The following is a 19,590-nucleotide window of genomic DNA, read 5'->3' on the forward strand; positions in this document are numbered from 1 at the left end:
AAACGCTCTAACCTGAGACAGACAGAGGGGCTTAAACACTGTAACCTAGGACAGACAGAGGGGCTTAAACACTGTAACCTGGGACAGAGGAGCTCAAACACTGTAACCTGGAACAGAGGGGTTCAAACAGTGTAATCTAGGACCGGGGGGCTCAAACTCTGTAACCTGGGACAGAGGAGCTCAAACACTGTTGCGCTGTAACATGGGACAGGGGGGCTCAAACACTGTAACCTGGGACAGGGGGGCTCAAACACTGTAACCTGGGACAGAGGAGCTCAAACACTGTAACCTGGAACAGAGGGGTTCAAACAGTGTAATCTAGGACCGGGGGGCTCAAACACTGTAACCTGGGACAGAGGAGCTCAAACACTGTTGCGCTGTAACATGGGACAGGGGGGCTCAAACACTGTAACCTGGGACAGGGGGGCTCAAACACTGTAACCTGGGACAGAGGAGCTCAAACACTGTAACCTGGGACAGAGGAGCTCAAACACTGTTGTGCTGTAACATGGGACAGGGGTGCTCAAACACTGTAACCTTGGATAGGGGGGGCTCAAACACTGTAACCTGGGATAGAGTGGCTCAAACACTGGAAAATGGGACAGAGGGATTCAAACACTGAATGTGTTCCTTTAATCTATGCTTGTTTCAAGTGTCAAAGGATATACTACCAGTGAATTTCACTAGTTTCCTCTACTCCAACAAACATAACCATGATAACATGTGGTATCTCCAGGCTGGCACTCATTTCAGACTGTCAACTTTCAGCAAAGTACAAAATGAACAGATACACTTACCAAACAAACTTTGTGTTTTAGAAGACAACACATGCCTAATACATTATGTACAACTAACAATTATGGAAAATGGTAAATGTTGTTTTATGCCAAGTCAGCAATATTCCTGCTTAATCCTGGCAACCAGTAAACAATCAAGCCTGAACACCACAAATCAGTGGCTGACAGAATGTGCAACGATCAATGCCATTGGAGACTGATGACATACAACTACTGACAGTCATTGAGGATGACAAGCCAGCCTTCCTAACTCAGTGCTGATGACAAACACCGGTCCTGTTAGGTAAATGGGACCTATTCTTTCCTGTTATCCCAGAAGTTCATAGACATTGGGTGAGGTGAAATGGATCTAACATCGCGTCCAAGATTACTGCACTTAAACAGCGACGGACATTAGGGCTTTTACGATTCACTCACGTATTCGGTGAATCGAACCGTATCCATTCATGAATTGAATTCGTTATTCGTGGTCACTAGAATTGAATATTTATGAATATGCAGTCATGTGCATCTACATACCCTGTACCTAAAAATATCCATAAGAACATATTATATGCAGAGATTTCTTTGAAGACAACACTCATATATATAATTTGACAGTATTGTGGTCATTGGTCATTGTGGTATTTGAGCAGATACTAGTACCTGGATAAATGCAGTATATGAATGTATAATATATTAATAATTAACCAACCATGTCAAATAATTAATGTTGTTATTTTTCACTGAATATAATAAATTGTACATTAACAGCTGACTTGTTATTGTATTCGTGAATAAATATTCGTATTCGTTACCCTATATTCGTGATATGAATCGTATTCACCTCATAGTGTATTTGTTGCAGCCCTAACGTACATGCATGTGTCTGGCTGCTTGTACTAGTCCGGACCGATGCAGAGTTTATAGTGCTAGCCCACTGAGCATGCTGAGGTACCTACTGCAGTTTAACATAAATATCCAACTCAGACACAGTATACTGACTCTGAGCCAGCCAGTCCTTGTTTTAGCCCCTTAAGCCGAGCGCCAGCAGGGTAACAACAAATACCATCTTTTATAGTATTATTGTATGACGCATCCAGGGATCGAACCCCCAACCTTAGGTTCTCCGGGCGAACGTTCTACCACTAGAGCACGGTGACGGTCTCATAGACATTGAGAAAGCATGTAACTTGCAATGAGTTATGAATACCTTTAAACAAACTGTCAAGCAGTGGTTTCACAGAGTTTTCATAAACTTCACACTGGTAGTTGGAGGGTTTGAAGACAAAGTCATAGGTAAAAGCTCGATCTCTGCCGATGACAACCTGGGGCTCATTTGGGGTGAAGTTCACACACAGCTGGCATCCTTCGCCTACTTCCTTCGGGATGAGTGGGCGACACCTCACTGCCACTCGCACCGGGATCACCTTGTCAGCCGGCATCTTCAAACAACCTGAAGTAGAACATCATCCCTGTGAACCAGTGCAGGAAGTACATTGTGGAGAAGGGAATATGTTAGGATTTCATTATTAATTTGTTCAAAACAGACTTAGAAATTAGTTTTTAAGACTAGTCCAGAAACTAGTGGAAGTTAGTCTTGCTTGAACGCGAAAAATGTTCAGTGTTTGCATTTTTGTAAGTTTCTTCATTTGCAATTTGTGGCAAAATTGAAGCATTCAGAAGTGGTTCAGAATTATGGCCCTCAAATGGTTCTAGTCGAAAAGGACTACCAGCATTTGAGATGTCCCAAGCATCTTTAGGTAGCCTCACCCCTTGGACTACAGTGAACTTTCCTGGCAGCCAACTCATCAAATCATCAATAGAAGAACGCAGCTATTATCTGCATCTTTGACAGCAATAAATGAATTGGAACCCGAATGTCAAGCCTAAAGATTCATGTGCTAAAAATTAACGATACAAATAATAATAAAGAAGGCATGGTAATTGAGTACTGCATTGTGTCTATTAACACCTTTTTGGGGTAAATTGTTTGACAGTCATTACTTAGATATTGACGGGTGACAAGGTAGACACAATTTTATGGATAACAACTTTTTTAATACTGTAAAAGCATATATCGTTGTCAAGCAGGATATATATACTGAAACGTTGCTTTTTACAGTATTAAAGAAGTTGTTATCCATAAAATTGTGTCTATTTTGTCACCTTTTTGGGGTTCATTTATTGTGTATACTAGAGTATTGGAGGTACAGTATGTCACCTTTATTTCGTGATATAGGTGGCAAGGATGTTTTAAACCAGCTTCATAGTCTTAAAAGCATACCACACAACACTGATACCATACAGGTTTTCAGTGACACTTTTCAACTTCTTTGAACATTTTGTGATTCTTTTTAGGATACTTTGGAATACATAACAGAGATGGTTAGCAGGGTTAGGAGACATCACACTGTGAAAATATCACTGATCTTGCTGATCTAGTTGAAGTTTGTTTCTGTTATGTTCAGAAGTGAAACTAAGTCATACTCATAATAATGATCATGATAATACATCAAAGTTCAAAGTTTCCATAATCATGATAATGCTGAAAGTTGACTAATCTTGTCTTGACTACAGTACTGCATGTATTTGCTTAAGCTCCCGTCCTTTAAAATCTATCAGAAGGTGTACAACCTCCCTTAGACTCACAGCTTTATTTTATTACAAACCAGATTGATTTATTGCAAAAGATGTTCCACACATAGTGTTCGGACCAGGGATGTTCGGATATGTGCAGCATATATAAAATAAAATGCATTCCTGTGCATATTAATGAAAACTACAGAATCAATAAAAAATTTATATGTATATTAGATTCCCTTCATAATCCTATTATCCCCATGAATTAAGTCAAATATAAAAGATATGGAAAAAATAAGTGCTTACATAAACCAGCACTTGCTATTCAATACGTTGCTGGTTATATTTAGTTAACAAATAGTAAAAACTCTAATCTATGATCAACGTGATCTCTGATATTGAGTGAGTGAGTGAGTATGGTTTTACGCCGCTTTTAGCAATATTCCAGCAATATCATGGCGGGGGACACCAGAAATGGGCTTCACACACTGTACCCACGTCGTGAATCAAACCCGGGTCTTCGGGTAAGGAGCGAACGCTTTAACCACTAGGCTACCCGACCGCCCCGATCCCTGATATTGAGGTCACAAGGTTGAGTCTGCTGTTGTATGTAGTAAACATGGTAAAAGTACACATAATAAACTATTTAAGAAGAGTACAGAATACCCAATACTCTCCATAATTATCATATGGCAAAGAATGTGCAGAGCTGCTGCCTTAGTAGTGGTTTATTATAAGGTTTTTTTTTATCTGCCCTGCTAAAATAATGGGGAGTCTGCGTGCTTGCAAGTAAATGAAAATACTACATGTTTGTTAAAATGTGTCCCTATAATGGACGTCACTGATGAAGTTGGTGCACGCCATTATGGAACTTCTATTTTTAGCAATATTTACATGTATTTGTGATCAATATTTCTGTTAATATGTAATCACTGCATAAAATATTGTGGTGCTGAACTCTAAAGTTAGGCCTAGAAGATTCTGTTTGCACTCAAGATATTATTTGATTCCTATGACAGAGCAATCGATGCCCACCTACAATTAACCTATGACCCTTTAATTAAGAAAGAATGCAGTATACCGGACACCTTCCGCCATTTTGCTCAGGGATGTACACAAGCTCATTCCTTAATAGCGGCTTATGATTTTTTCAGACGCCATTTTTCTGTCGCCTCGCTAATTTAACAGTGGGTTTGGGGGACTTGCCCCCTACACACACACACAATGACTTGAATTAAATGCTTTCATAAGTAAATGAAATGTTTAAGTACCAAAGTAGGTGAGGTGAAATTGGGTTTAACGTCGCGTCCAAGATTATTGCACTTATATAGCGACGTGTATGTGTGTGTGTGGCTGCTTGTACTAGTCCGGACTGATGCCGATTTATAGTGCTAGCAGTTTAACACGAATACCCCACTCAGACACAGTATACTGACTCCGAGCCGACCAGTCCTTGTTTTAGCCCCTTAATGCCGAGCGCCAGACAGGGTAACAACAAGTACAAACTTTTAACGTCTTTTTGTATGACGCGGCCCGGGATCGAACTCTGGACCTTCCGCTCTCCGGGCGGACGCTCTACCACAAGACCACGGAGGCGGTCAAGTACCAAAGTAGATACGAAATATATGTTTGTTGAAATGTGGCTCCCATGGATGCTACTGATGAGGGTGTGGCATGCCATGATGGAACTTCTATTTTCGAGTACTTTTTTCGATGCTAATCATGCTAATGTCAAACTTTCGACTTTTATGGATTGCTTTGATATTCAATTTCACAGTTTAATTAAATTAAACCATACAAAAGCATGCAGGGTCATTTATCTGTTTATTTTTAACTTTATTGTCATATTTTGAAATATTGATGCTGTCGCGTGTGGCTTTATTAGTAGGCCTAGCATCAAACAAACATGGGGATAGGTGTCCGATATAATGCATGTGTGCCTAATTTTTAGAACAGACAAGGAGTCGTGATGCCTTTGGAGGCTTGGTCTAAGCAATTATCGCTTTGAATCAGCCGGCCAGATGCTTTGTAATAAACAATTATTGCACAAAGATCCCAAGTCAAGGTCATCGCCGGTTGATCGCTAAAACATCAACCTAGCTGTCATGGACACAGCTGGGAACAGTGGGTTCCTCTTTTTCATTTATCAACACTAAAAAACAAACCCTGGTGTCTGAAATATCTGACAGTGCGTCATGCGAAAGAATCTGACCATCCATCCACAGTACATATCGACAGCTAAATGAGTAGAATAGATCAAGGCTGCGAATCGGTATTTTTGTGACGACTTCACTCTTTAGCTGACTAATGACTTCTTGGAGGGAGTCCGCAGTGAGACACACAAATGCATAAACATTACCCTCTAGTTATTTAGATCGGATACTCATAAAGTACGAAACAATCTAGCAGGGTAGTTTTATATCATGTAATCAACAAAACAACAGCATTTCCTTACCGAACGATGTCAACAACGACACATGTAGATTGAGAAATCCGACCACTTTGTGATTTGAAATGACCGCCAATGGCCGTGCAAGGAGATTGTCATGTTATTTGCGATTGGTCGACTTCCCACCAGCGCCATCTATCAAAATTGTAAATAAACGAGAGTGAAGTCCCCTGGCAATGTCCAAGCACCTGCAATAAGGAACAATAACTTCTAGCATTAAATTCACTTTTCTATTTGATAGCTGGTAAAGTATATTCCGATATGCGATTGTATGATAAGAGCTATATCAATTTGACAAAATGTATATGAAACCCGTCTAGATCGGATGGCTATTAATGTGCAATTACGATATACTTGTAAAGTATCAAAAATATTTTACGTCATGTAGGCTAACGAAATGTAAATGAGACGATAACAGTCTATCATTTTTTTTCTTTGTGTTAATAGTTGATGTTTAAGCACCGAATGCCGTGTACTTTCGTTTCTAATGAATCAGATTAGACGAAGAAATTGGAAAGAAAAAGAATTCATAATAGGATCAGTCGGCCTGTGTCATTGTCACTTGGTGTCACCAGACCATATAATTATAATCATTATTTGGTCTCTGGTGTCACAAGTTGGTCTGTTAGACAACTGGAAACAGATGTCATGCTAATTGCTCTGTGTTCTATGCTTCAGTACGCAGTTTACAGTTGACACAATTGTGATGATGGGAAGCTCTTCATGATGAAATTGTGATTTCACAACAATGAGGTAAATGCATGAAGGTTGATTGATAGCCTTCAGGAGAGATCGAATGTCATTAATTTATTTTGCAGAGTGGCTGGCTTCAGTAAAGAATGTTTTTAATTTTATCTGCAGGGACTAATATTACTATTTTACCACGTAAACGTCTGGTTTATTACATGAAGGTATGACTGAAAACCTATTGTGTGTCATTTTATATATGTATACCCAAAGGCAGAAGCTATTGTAACAAAAAAAATAATGAGAATTGGTGAAAAAAATTCCTGCTGTGGATGGAATTAGATCACATGGACAAAACAATGCCTGAAGGTATGTTAACATGCAAAAGTCCCAAGGATGAGCTCTCCTGTCATGTCACACGAGGGTGTTCATGCAGAGATAAGTTCACCCACTGAGTCACAAATGTGTCCACATTGTGCACTGATGCAGACCTGATGGCTTCGCCTCATTGAGGCCACTAAACATTGAAGACAGTCGTGGAGAATGGCATCCCCTGTCTGAGGAAGGATGAGCCAGAGTTCCAGATACATCTGCACCGCTGGAGACATCAACGTCAATGTTCTGCCATCAGTACTGGCTGTCTGGCAATTTCATTAAAATCAGACCTTAGTTCTCGCTACCGCTAAACAAAGATCTGAAGACATCCCATTAGGGGTCATGTCAGAACGACCTTTCATCCGACCAATCAGTGCGTCGCTTACCAGATTATGAAAGTGACAGCCAGAATGTGATTTCTAATCATGCAATCTCGAAAACTTTAACATGAGGTATTCCGAACAATAGTTACGGGTTTAACGACTGAATCCTTACAATCTAGACCATCTATTAGCCATTCCAGAATGTTTTTTTCTGTTCAGGTTTCAAATTTATAATCGAGAATTTGTCAAAATATGTTTCGAAGCGTAGTCGCCAATTTGAAATTAGTGCCGTAAAGCACAAGAGAGCTGCCTTCTGATTGGTCATTCCATTGGTCGGTCAAAGTTCGCGCAAGGTCGGTCTGACATGACCCATGATGGGATGTCCTCAGATCTTTATTTAGCGGTGGCGAAAACAAAAATCTGATTTTATTGAGATTGGGCTGTCTGGCAGGGCGACACACGCCAATACTGTAGCTGTCGTAGGACAGGTATGCATGTGGTGCTGGCCATGGTGCAGGCTGTGTTAGTTGCTCTGTCGAAGATGCATGGTTCAAATCCTTTTGTCTTGTTGAAAAGTTGTCATAGTGGCAGACACTATGGGACGTGGTTGTTCTGTTTGATAACATCGCTGTGAGTGCCACAAGTGTGGTATGGTGAAATCTCATCAAAACAGTAGTTGGATATCTGGCCTGTTGAAGTAGTCTCCCCAAAGTTGTTATTTTTTACAAAAAAAACATGCAATACCAGGAAAAAGTGGTTGGTTGTGTTTCTTCACACTTTTTTATAAATATTTTCCCTGGTTATAATCCAGAACTGCATATAATGGTTTGAAAGTGAAAACAAATCTATCACAATAAATTTTGCCTTTGTGTGTATGTGCTGCCAACATTTGACCTGCTGTATATACCCAAAAGTCACAGTGAGTGCAGTCACAGTGTCACAGCATTGACAGGTCCTTTCTCATAATGCCTGTCATTGACCTGCTCTGCCCCAAAACATCTACACAAGAAACAAGTTGATGTGTCAATTATTTTACAGTTATCCTACTTCATTTTACACAATTTGTGGGTCGTAAGCATAAGCATATCTATTGGCAGTCATGATCAATCATCAATCTATCATGAATTACATACACATAACTAAGGCGACGCGATTCGCTGTGCAGAGTTGCGTCCCTTGGGCACGCCAGAAACCTATGATGGTGGGTTCGAATCCCGGTTCGCCCCAATTATGTTTCTAGGTTTGCCAACACCATACCCGTGTTCGTGGGTTTGACCGAAGTGGTAAACGTCTGAGACCTGCATCACTTCGGGCTTTCCTCCCACATTAAGCTGACACGCCGCGACATAACTGGAATATTGTTAAAAGTGGCCTTAAAGCCAACTCACTCACTCACACATGCAGATAATTATGAAATTCCATATGCTACTGATGAGCGAAATCCAATCTAGTCTGATCATCACTGGTTATAGTTCGTTCTTGGGCTCTGTGATTAAACTTGGATTGAAAAAAGCAATAAAGTCATTTCTTTTTGAAGTGTAATGGTGGGCATGTGGTATCAGAAAGCACAATGGTATGAGATTTCCTTGACTTCACTGAATATCAGCAACGGCACAATATTCATCTCAGCTGTTTACAATGTTGAATGACTTGTACGTAATCTTTCATTTATGTTTTTGATTTTATTTTCCCAAGTGAAAGAACCTGGTGTGTAGCAAGGCAGTCATTAAAACATGATGTATCAAATTAGCAGTCTTGTATCATGTGTATAGTGACCCTTAGACCAATATTTCCAGCATCTTCCTGAGGCAAGGGAATTAACTGACTGTAAATTCCACCATTGCCGAAACTAGGATGGAATTTCTAGGTTCGACCGTAGCGCCGCCAGTGGCTATTATGAGTTATGTCCCTTCTATGTCCCTCCTATTGACCAACGAGATTCCAATTCTGATATCACTTGCATCTGCCTCAAACAAAATGGCAGCGCCCAGTAAAGACGATCTGATTGATAATCAAGATTTATATTGTACTAAAACAAGTCTCACCGTGAATTACATCAAATCATGTCAGCACCTTGATTAAAAACATGAAAAGATTTGGAAAATATCTGTTGATGCTATGTGACAGTTCACATGCTTTGCAATTCCTGCAATCGACTGAACTGGATGTTGATTTCTTTAAGTGATTTTGATAGGACTATGCATAGACTCGTTAGTCCAGCCAAAATGTAACTCCATTATTCCAGCCTAGTTCGGCAAGGGTGGAAACTGGACTTTTATAGTCAGTTAATTCTCTTGCCTCAGGAAGATGTATTTCCAGTACCGGTAATGACCATTCCCAGTATGAATGAACAGTTCTTCTCTGTTTCAGTTTTCAGAATAATTACAGGATGCTTTGACTGAAGTAAATGGTAGAAGCCATTTTACCGACAGCACAAAAACTATATGAATAATGGCTGAAGAAAGTCCTGCATCCTCTAGCCGCTACGCCAATCAAAGACATGAGTGTGAAATATGTCACAAAGTGTTTTATCGCAACGATGTTTTCAAATGTCACATGAGGATACACTCCGGAATCAAGCCCTACCCTTGCGATGTATGTGGGAAGAGATTCGCACACTACGGCAACCGCAATCAGCATGCAGCGACTCACATAACATCAGCGTCCTTCAAGTGTGAGATGTGCGGAAAGTCCTTGACGTCAAAGATCTATTTAAATCGACATATGAAAAAATATCACCCCGACCAATATACTCCATGTAAACGAGGACAAGTCCAACCGGGGAGAAGAAACACCAAACATTTTTTTACTCAAATTGTCCCAGATGTGACAAAACAAACAGAATCTCAAGATTTAGTGACATCAAACGAGGTTCGAATATACCTCCCTCCGACACTGACAGACTCTGAACACAAGGATTCCACTTCGGTTTGTACAAATGAGCCCCTCGCTGGTCAAGGTGCAGTGTTTCAACTGACGTGCAGCTACTGTGGTGAGGAGTTTGAACAAAGACACAGGTATCAACTCCACATAATGATGCACGAGCTCGAACAGGGCAAAACTTGTAGTTTCTGTCACACAACATTTAGCAGTCTGGCTGAGAAGCGAAAACACGAAATGTCCCATACTGAGAAAGAAAGAAACATACGGAAATATAAGTCACCATTAATACTGGAGAAACATACCCCGAAGAACATCCCCAGTGAACTACCTCCACAACCGATCTCCTTTCCGACAGGTTTTTCTCCTGAAGGTCTGAAAGTGGTGGGCATTCTCTGCAGTCCGACACCAGCCACCAGTCCATGTGCTTCAATGGACCAGCATCTGTCCTCTCCATCTTCAACAGAACACAAGCTTCAACATGTATCTGAACAAGATTTGTTGCCAGAAAGTTTGAAAGTGGAATCCTTATCTGATGATTTGGACAACACTGCTGACAAGCTTTGAAAGATATGTTAAGATTTCATTGATATTTCTTGGATTAGTGGTATATGTTAGTCAGTAGACTTGAAGAAAATGTAGCATCTTGATACTTTCTGATATGATTACTGGTCAAATGGCCAATATTCATAGCAACTTGCCCAAATGTCATGATGCCTTTTTCCCTATTTCTGCTTCTTGCAGTTAGGAGCCCTGGTTAGAATAGACTTTTAAAGTTGCCATGGCCTCCAATACAATGAGGACTGTCCAGCTTTTGTGTCATCATAGCACACTCAAAAGATGGTTCATCAGTGCTGTATGCTCTCTGTGGTGTTTACTGGTATTTGACGGATTTACCAAAGAATTAATGTGTGCAATCTTTGAAGAAGTACTGCAGGAGAGAAAAGATTTTTATCTCTTCTAAGGAACTTTGTACTGAAAGATAAATTAAGAGAGGCCAGTTATTAACAGGATATTATCTTGGATTTTATACCAATGTATGTACAAATTGGGATATATGTTATTAAGAATTTTTTACTTTTTTTAGTTCAAGGGTATTCTAATATTAAATTCAATGTAATTGTGTAGAACTAAAACATTCTTTGTTATGTTTTCAGTTCAATACAAATCACCTGTTCAGAGCTAAGACATTAGTAGTTAGTTATAATTATTTGTCTGACAGAGCTACAGATAAGAAGCATATTTGCATAAAATACACCCCCCACCCCCCAAAAAAATAAAAAAAATATTCAATCCCAATTACTTTCTATCAACATGCATACAGAAACGCATGCATTAAATGAAAAACTCAAATGTATAAAAACAGCACGTGTAAATACCCAATGAAGTTTTTCCAGCATTTGTACAAAGGAGCTAATATCCGAAACACAATTACTTTAGCTAATTTACTTTCCGAGTCAAGCCTATATATTAAGAACATGTTATATACATCTAAAACATTATTTCATTTTTTTAATCTGAAAATGTTCACTGATTTGGGGAAAAACCCAATAGAGGGATGAATAGATGAGTGAAAAAATATTGGTTACCTAATGAAAAATGTAATAACTCAATTAATTAGAAAGCCTAGAGTAAAAACTCAATTACTCAAAAAGTTATCTGGAGCTCTGGTCGTTGGACTTTTTAGTTCCAATTTGTAGTTAGAATCATGTCTTTACATAGTTTTACACAGGTAGAAGTGGACATGTGCTCTTACATGTCTGACTGTCAGGTGTCAGGTCATTTCTATATTCTGCGTCATATATATGCATTCATATATTTTTTATATATATAAGTGGTTTCCACGTGTTATATTCTATGTCTCTAAATGTTTTTTATTGTTTTATTGTGTGCTTATTGTGCATTGGCATTATTTTGCAAGTGGGTGTTGCTAGGTTGGAGATAATACCTCATGTCTTTGTTGAAGTTTGGCATTGCCAGTTTACATGACATGTCAAATACCGTATTTTCTTGTGCATAGTGCTCACCCAAGTATAATGTGTACCCCCCTCTTGCGGATTCAGTATTTAAAAAAAATAAAAATTAATAATATGCGCAGAATATAATTACCCCTTCTGCGAATTCCAGTAAACAAACAGGTGATAAGAAACTTGGTCAGTAAAAATTTGAAATTTGAGATATAAAATCACCAGACATGTTGATTTACCATTTAAATTGGTTTTTTTGTTCTGCTAAGCATTGTTTTACATGCAGGGATTAGATTACCTTATGTATTTTCTTGTAAACTAAGCAGGAAACAGCAATCAGCTGTACACACGTTTTCTTGGAATCTACTGGTGATTTGGTTAAAACTTACCCAATGATATAACTTTAACACAGCTGTGTTTTTGGGGGGAAAAGTGAACACTTTACTCAAGAAAATAAGGTAATTCAGCAAAGTTTACCTCATTCTGTGTTTGACAAGCTTGTGCGATTGTTGCTGTTTCCAGGTGTTGTGTGTCGCACTGCCAGGTGGGGTGACATGATGCACTGCCAGGTAGGGTGACATGTTGCACTGCCAGGTAGGGTGACATGATGCACTGCCAGGTAGGGTGACATGTTGCACTGCCAGGTAGGGTGACATGATGCACTGCCAGGTAGGGTGACATGTTGCACTGCCAGGTAGGGTGACATGATGCACAGCCATGTAGGGTGACATGATGCACTGCCAGGTAGGGTGACATGATGCACTGCCATGTAGGGTGACATGATGCACTGCCATGTAGGGTGACATGATGCACTGCCATGTAGGGTGACATGATGCACTGCCAGGTAGGGTGACATGATGCACTGCCAGGTAGGGTGACATGATGCACTGCCAGGTAGGGTGACATGATGCACTGCCAGGTAGGGTGACATGATGCACTGCCAGGTGTTGTGTGATGCACTGCCAGGTAGGGTGACATGATGCACTGCCAGGTGTTGTGTGATGCACTGCCAGGTGGGGTGACATGATGCACTGCCAGGTGGGGTGACATGATGCACTGCCAGGTAGGGTGACATGATGCACTGCCAGGTGGGGTGACATGATGCACTGCCAGGTAGGGTGACATGATGCACTGCCAGGTAGGGTGACATGATGCACTGCCAGGTGGGGTGACATGATGCACTGCCAGGTAGGGTGACATGTTGCACTGCCAGGTGGGGTGACATGATGCACTGCCAGGTAGGGTGACATGATGCACTGCCAGGTAGGGTGACATGATGCACTGCCATGTAGGGTGACATGATGCACTGCCAGGTAGGGTGACATGATGCACTGCCATGTAGGGTGACATGATGCACTGCCAGGTAGGGTGACATGATGCACTGCCAGGTAGGGTGACATGATGCACTGCCAGGTGTTGTGTGATGCACTGCCAGGTAGGGTGACATGATGCACTGCCAGGTGTTGTGTGATGCACTGCCAGGTGGGGTGACATGTTGCACTGCCAGGTAGGGTGACATGATGCACTGCCAGGTGGGGTGACATGATGCACTGCCAGGTAGGGTGACATGATGCACTGCCATGTAGGGTGATATGTTGCACTGCCAGGTAGGGTGACATGATGCACTGCCAGGTAGGGTGACATGATGCACTGCCAGGTAGGGTGACATGATGCACTGCCATGTAGGGTGACATGATGCACTGCCAGGTAGGGTGACATGATGCACTGCCAGGTGGGGTGACATGATGCACTGCCATGTAGGGTGACATGATGCACTGCCAGGTGTTGTGTGATGCACTGCCAGGTGGGGTGACATGATGCACTGCCAGGTAGGGTGACATGATGCACTGCCATGTAGGGTGATATGTTGCACTGCCAGGTAGGGTGACATGATGCACTGCCAGGTGTTGTGTGATGCACTGCCAGGTAGGGTGACATGATGCACTGCCAGGTAGGGTGACATGATGCACTGCCAGGTAGGGTGACATGATGCACTGCCAGGTAGGGTGACATGATGCACTGCCAGGTAGGGTGACATGATGCACTGCCAGGTGGGGTGACATGATGCACTGCCAGGTAGGGTGACATGATGCACTGCCAGGTGGGGTGACATGATGCACTGCCAGGTAGGGTGACATGATGCACTGCCATGTAGGGTGATATGTTGCACTGCCAGGTGGGGTGACATGATGCACTGCCAGGTGGGGTGACATGATGCACTGCCAGGTAGGGTGACATGATGCACTGCCAGGTGTTGTGTGATGCACTGCCAGGTAGGGTGACATGATGCACTGCCAGGTGTTGTGTGATGCACTGCCAGGTGGGGTGACATGATGCACTGCCAGGTGGGGTGACATGATGCACTGCCAGGTGGGGTGACATGATGCACTGCCAGGTAGGGTGACATGATGCACTGCCAGGTGTTGTGTGATGCACTGCCAGGTAGGGTGACATGATGCACTGCCAGGTGGGGTGACATGATGCACTGCCAGGTGTTGTGTGATGCACTGCCAGGTGGGGTGACATGATGCACTGCCAGGTGGGGTGACATGATGCACTGCCAGGTAGGGTGACATGATGCACTGCCATGTAGGGTGATATGTTGCACTGCCAGGTGGGGTGACATGATGCACTGCCAGGTGGGGTGACATGATGCACTGCCAGGTAGGGTGACATGATGCACTGCCAGGTGGGGTGACATGATGCACTGCCAGGTGGGGTGACATGTTGCACTGCCAGGTAGGGTGACATGATGCACTGCCAGGTGGGGTGACATGATGCACTGCCAGGTAGGGTGACATGATGCACTGCCATGTAGGGTGACATGATGCACTGCCAGGTAGGGTGATATGTTGCACTGCCAGGTAGGGTGACATGATGCACTGCCATGTAGGGTGACATGATGCACTGCCAGGTGGGGTGACATGATGCACTGCCAGGTAGGGTGACATGATGCACTGCCAGGTGTTGTGTGATGCACTGCCAGGTAGGGTGACATGATGCACTGCCAGGTGTTGTGTGATGCACTGCCAGGTGGGGTGACATGATGCACTGCCAGGTGGGGTGACATGATGCACTGCCAGGTGGGGTGACATGATGCACTGCCAGGTAGGGTGACATGATGCACTGCCAGGTGTTGTGTGATGCACTGCCAGGTAGGGTGACATGATGCACTGCCATGTAGGGTGACATGATGCACTGCCAGGTGGGGTGACATGATGCACTGCCAGGTGGGGTGACATGATGCACTGCCAGGTGGGGTGACATGATGCACTGCCAGGTGGGGTGACATGATGCACTGCCAGGTGGGGTGACATGATGCACTGCCAGGTAGGGTGACATGATGCACTGCCAGGTGGGGTGACATGATGCACTGCCAGGTGGGGTGACATGATGCACTGCCAGGTGGGGTGACATGATGCACTGCCAGGTAGGGTGACATGATGCACTGCCAGGTGTTGTGTGATGCACTGCCAGGTAGGGTGACATGATGCACTGCCATGTAGGGTGACATGATGCACTGCCAGGTGGGGTGACATGATGCACTGCCAGGTGGGGTGACATGATGCACTGCCAGGTAGGGTGACATGATGCACTGCCAGGTGGGGTGACATGATGCACTGCCAGGTGGGGTGACATGATGCACTGCCAGGTGGGGTGACATGATGCACTGCCAGGTGGGGTGACATGATGCACTGCCAGGTGGGGTGACATGATGCACTGCCAGGTGGGGTGACATGATGCACTGCCAGGTAGGGTGACATGATGCACTGCCAGGTAGGGTGACATGATGCACTGCCAGGTAGGGTGACATGATGCACTGCCAGGTGGGGTGACATGATGCACTGCCAGGTAGGGTGACATGATGCACTGCCAGGTGGGGTGACATGATGCACTGCCAGGTGGGGTGACATGATGCACTGCCAGGTGGGGTGACATGATGCACTGCCAGGTGGGGTGACATGATGCACTGCCAGGTGGGGTGACATGATGCACTGCCAGGTGGGGTGACATGATGCACTGCCAGGTGGGGTGACATGATGCACTGCCAGGTGGGGTGACATGATGCACTGCCAGGTAGGGTGACATGATGCACTGCCAGGTAGGGTGACATGATGCACTGCCAGGTGGGGTGACATGATGCACTGCCAGGTGGGGTGACATGATGCACTGCCAGGTGGGGTGACATGATGCACTGCCAGGTAGGGTGACATGATGCACTGCCAGGTAGGGTGACATGATGCACTGCCATGTAGGGTGACATGATGCACTGCCAGGTAGGGTGACATGATGCACTGCCAGGTAGGGTGACATGATGCACTGCCAGGTGGGGTGACATGATGCACTGCCAGGTGGGGTGACATGATGCACTGCCAGGAAGGGTGACATGATGCACTGCCAGGTAGGGTGACATGATGCACTGCCAGGTGGGGTGACATGATGCACTGCCAGGTAGGGTGACATGATGCACTGCCAGGTGGGGTGACATGATGCACTGCCAGGTAGGGTGACATGATGCACTGCCAGGTAGGGTGACATGATGCACTGCCAGGTGGGGTGACATGATGCACTGCCAGGTGGGGTGACATGATGCACTGCCAGGTAGGGTGACATGATGCACTGCCAGGTAGGGTGACATGTTGCACTGCCAGGTAGGGTGACATGATGCACTGCCAGGTGGGGTGACATGATGCACTGCCAGGTAGGGTGACATGATGCACTGCCAGGTGGGGTGACATGATGCACTGCCAGGTAGGGTGACATGATGCACTGCCAGGTAGGGTGACATGATGCACTGCCAGGTAGGGTGACATGATGCACTGCCAGGTGGGGTGACATGATGCACTGCCAGGTGGGGTGACATGATGCACTGCAGCTGGTACCAAGACGTTGCTATGACAATACTAGTATACTGGGCTGCCAGACAGACCTTTCATTATAGTTTCCTTGCACTCAGCATTAAAGGGATAAAACAAGGACTGTTGGCTCAGAGTCTGTGTAGTGTGTCTGAGTGGGCTATGTTAAAACTGCGGCATGGTGGGCGATATCCATTAAACATTAGCCCAGACTAGTACACATGTTGCTGGTTGAGTTCAATAATCATGGATGCGACGGTAAACACCCCCCCCCTCCCCCCTAACCCACCCCAAAGGCTCTGTCTTATAGCTCATTAGTCGTTCTCGACCTGCCAGTATTTTATTGTGTGATATACATGTAGAATCAAATGCCATGCTACTGTGAGTAAATGTGATTTATACTTTATATGTAGCTTTGTTTTTGTCCTTTTGTTTAGGGGTGCTCGGATAGCCCAGTGGTTAAAGCTTTTTTCTGGTGTCCCCTGCTGTGATATTGCTGGAATATTGCTAAAAGCAATATAAAACCGTTAGGCACTGGTATTGGATGTTTAAAGTGTATCACAATATTTTACAATGCACAAGGCTGTATTGTTATACGTATCACGATATATGGTATAGATCTACTTCTATATTTTTTATCAAGAACCAATCTGATACATTAAGGTGTGAACAGAAGTTCATAAATGGAAGAAAACAAGATGATGGTACAACAATGTTTTCTCAGTCAACAATCTCATTAAAATCAGACTTCAGTTCTAGCTACCGCTAAACAAAGATCTGAGGACATCCCATTAGGGGCCACATCGGAACGACCTTTCATCCGACCAATCAGAGCATCGCTTACGAGATTATGAAAGTGACAGTCGGAATGTGATTTCTGATCAGGCAACCTCGAAAACTTTAGCTAACTTTAGTTATGGGTTTAACGACTGAATCCATACAATCTAGACCATCTATTAGCCATTCCAAAATGTTCTTTTGTTCATGTTTCAGATTTGTTAACGAGAATTTGTCAAAATATGTTTCGAAGCGTTGTCGCCAATTTGAAATTAGTGCCGTAAAGCACGAGAAAGCTGCCTTCTGATTGGTCATTCCATTGGGCGGTCAAAGTTCGCGCAATGTTGGTCTGACGTGACCCTTGTGACCCGTGACCGTTGTGCTAGCCTCCATTCACGAGATACATGCTTGGAACTCTAACATGTGAGCAATCAGTGGATCAGTGTACACTTTTTTTACTCTCAGCTCCCTGGGGAGTATACAGTGCTCCAAAACTAGTGGTTGATAACATGAGCAATTGTGACACACTGAAAATACCTTTTCCTGATCAGTTTTTATAGACTTTTCACCAAGGCTTAACAATGGGTACTATGGTTTATTCTTTCCCTCATTAGAGTCGTTTGTTTGTTGTTTAACGCTGCACTCAGCAATATTTCAGCCATATGAGGGCGGTCTGTAAATAATCGAGTCTGGACCAGACAATCCAGTGATTGTCATCATGAGCATCAAATCCACGCAATTGGGATCGATGGTATGCATCAACCAAGTCGGCGAGACTGACCACCCAATCCCAATTGCCTCTTACAACACTAGTCGCCTTTAAGCATGGGTTCCTGAAGACCTATGCCACCCACTCTGCCTGCAATGCTTGTGCCAGCTGCCGGAGGTTCTGTGATTGTTGCTGGCAGACTGGGTTGAAAGCTTTAAATAAATTGGGAGACCTGGAGGGCCAAGGCAGGACCTGGATGTTGTCAGTCTTGCTGTGTGAGGTCAGGCGTTACCTTGTTGGAAAATGGAGTTCGCTCGTTGCATAATGAGAAGGGCGTTTCAGAAAAATCTCATCTGTGTAACGTTATGCCGATAAATCCCCCCAAACTCACACCAGCGTGCGTAGGAGATGGCTGCCCACATCATCACGCTACCACCACCAAGTCTGTCCACTTCCTGTATGCAGTTTCATGCATAACATTCCCCGCGACGCTTGTAAACATAACATCTAACATCAGCAGGGCGAAGCATCACTAAACCAAACCTGTCACCATCAATTGTGGCCATACTTTGTGACCTTGACACCATTGACATTGCAGATGATGATGCCGGTCCGTCAAAATGACACCTCGAACTGGTCGTCTGGCGCGAATACCTTCAACGCGTAGAGGGGGCACGGGTGGCCCAGTCGTCTAAGGCGCTGAGATTCGCTGTGCAGAGTTGCGTCCCTTGGGCACGCCAGAAACCTATGATTGTGGGTTCGATTCCGGTTCGCCCCGATTATGTTTCTAGGTTTGTCAGCACCATACCGTGGATTTCACCGAAGTGGTAAACGTCTGAGACCTGCATCACTTCGGGATTTCCTCCCACATCAAGCTGAGGCGCCGTGATATAACTGGAATACTGTTAAAAACGGCGTTAAACCCAACTCACTCACTCATTCAACGCGTAGACGGTTCCTCACACTCTTGGCTGATATCCTGTAGTTGTACTACAACTTGTAGAGGTGTCCCTGGTGGTTCTTTCACGTGAGTGATGCAGCCGTATGAATCTGTCCTGTGTTCTGGTAGCAGAGACCATGGTGGCAGTGATACATGGTATACCGGATCTGGGAAGGTCACATGTTGTCCTGTGTGTCTGATAATGATTCCACAGTCTTGTAATGGTGCTATCTGGCTACAACTGAAGGGGATTCTCCCGTTTGCACTC

The 19,590-nt window shown here is 44.0% G+C and overlaps 2 protein-coding genes across 4 annotated transcripts in view; one reads left to right on the plus strand and one right to left on the minus strand.

The window, feature by feature from the left end:
• Positions 1 to 5,884, minus strand: part of LOC139450108 (chromosome-associated kinesin KIF4A-like) — a 44,375-nt gene extending 38,491 nt beyond the window's left edge. Inside the window, exons 1-2 of the mRNA XM_071231760.1 lie at positions 5,815 to 5,884; positions 1,990 to 2,232 (exon numbers count right to left, since the gene is read on the minus strand). Coding sequence (XP_071087861.1) covers positions 1,990 to 2,221 — 232 coding nt within the window. The 5' untranslated portion in view covers positions 2,222 to 2,232; positions 5,815 to 5,884. The remainder of the gene's footprint in view (positions 1 to 1,989; positions 2,233 to 5,814) is intronic.
• An 89-nt stretch (positions 5,885 to 5,973) lies between these two features.
• LOC139450782 (zinc finger and BTB domain-containing protein 24-like) lies at positions 5,974 to 13,132 on the plus strand. Of its 3 annotated transcripts, none has more exons than XR_011652245.1 (4): positions 5,974 to 6,052; positions 6,487 to 6,561; positions 9,548 to 12,584; positions 13,104 to 13,132. XR_011652245.1 is itself a non-coding variant. In XM_071232617.1 (3 exons), exon 3 carries the CDS (start codon positions 9,645 to 9,647, stop codon positions 10,638 to 10,640), a length of 996 nt encoding a protein of 331 aa, XP_071088718.1. In that variant the 5' UTR covers positions 5,974 to 6,052; positions 6,487 to 6,561; positions 9,564 to 9,644; the 3' UTR covers positions 10,641 to 12,605. The 3 variants fall into 3 exon arrangements, 1 of the variants encoding a protein (XP_071088718.1); XR_011652244.1 differs by having other exon boundaries at positions 9,564 to 12,584; XM_071232617.1 differs by lacking the exon at positions 13,104 to 13,132 and having other exon boundaries at positions 9,564 to 12,605.
• Positions 13,133 to 19,590: the final 6,458 nt, after the last annotated feature.

The sequence above is a fragment of the Haliotis cracherodii genome, unplaced genomic scaffold, assembly GCF_022045235.1.
Source record: "Haliotis cracherodii isolate W230 unplaced genomic scaffold, xgHalCrac1.p SCAF_8, whole genome shotgun sequence".
NCBI classification, from domain to species: domain Eukaryota; kingdom Metazoa; phylum Mollusca; class Gastropoda; order Lepetellida; family Haliotidae; genus Haliotis; species Haliotis cracherodii.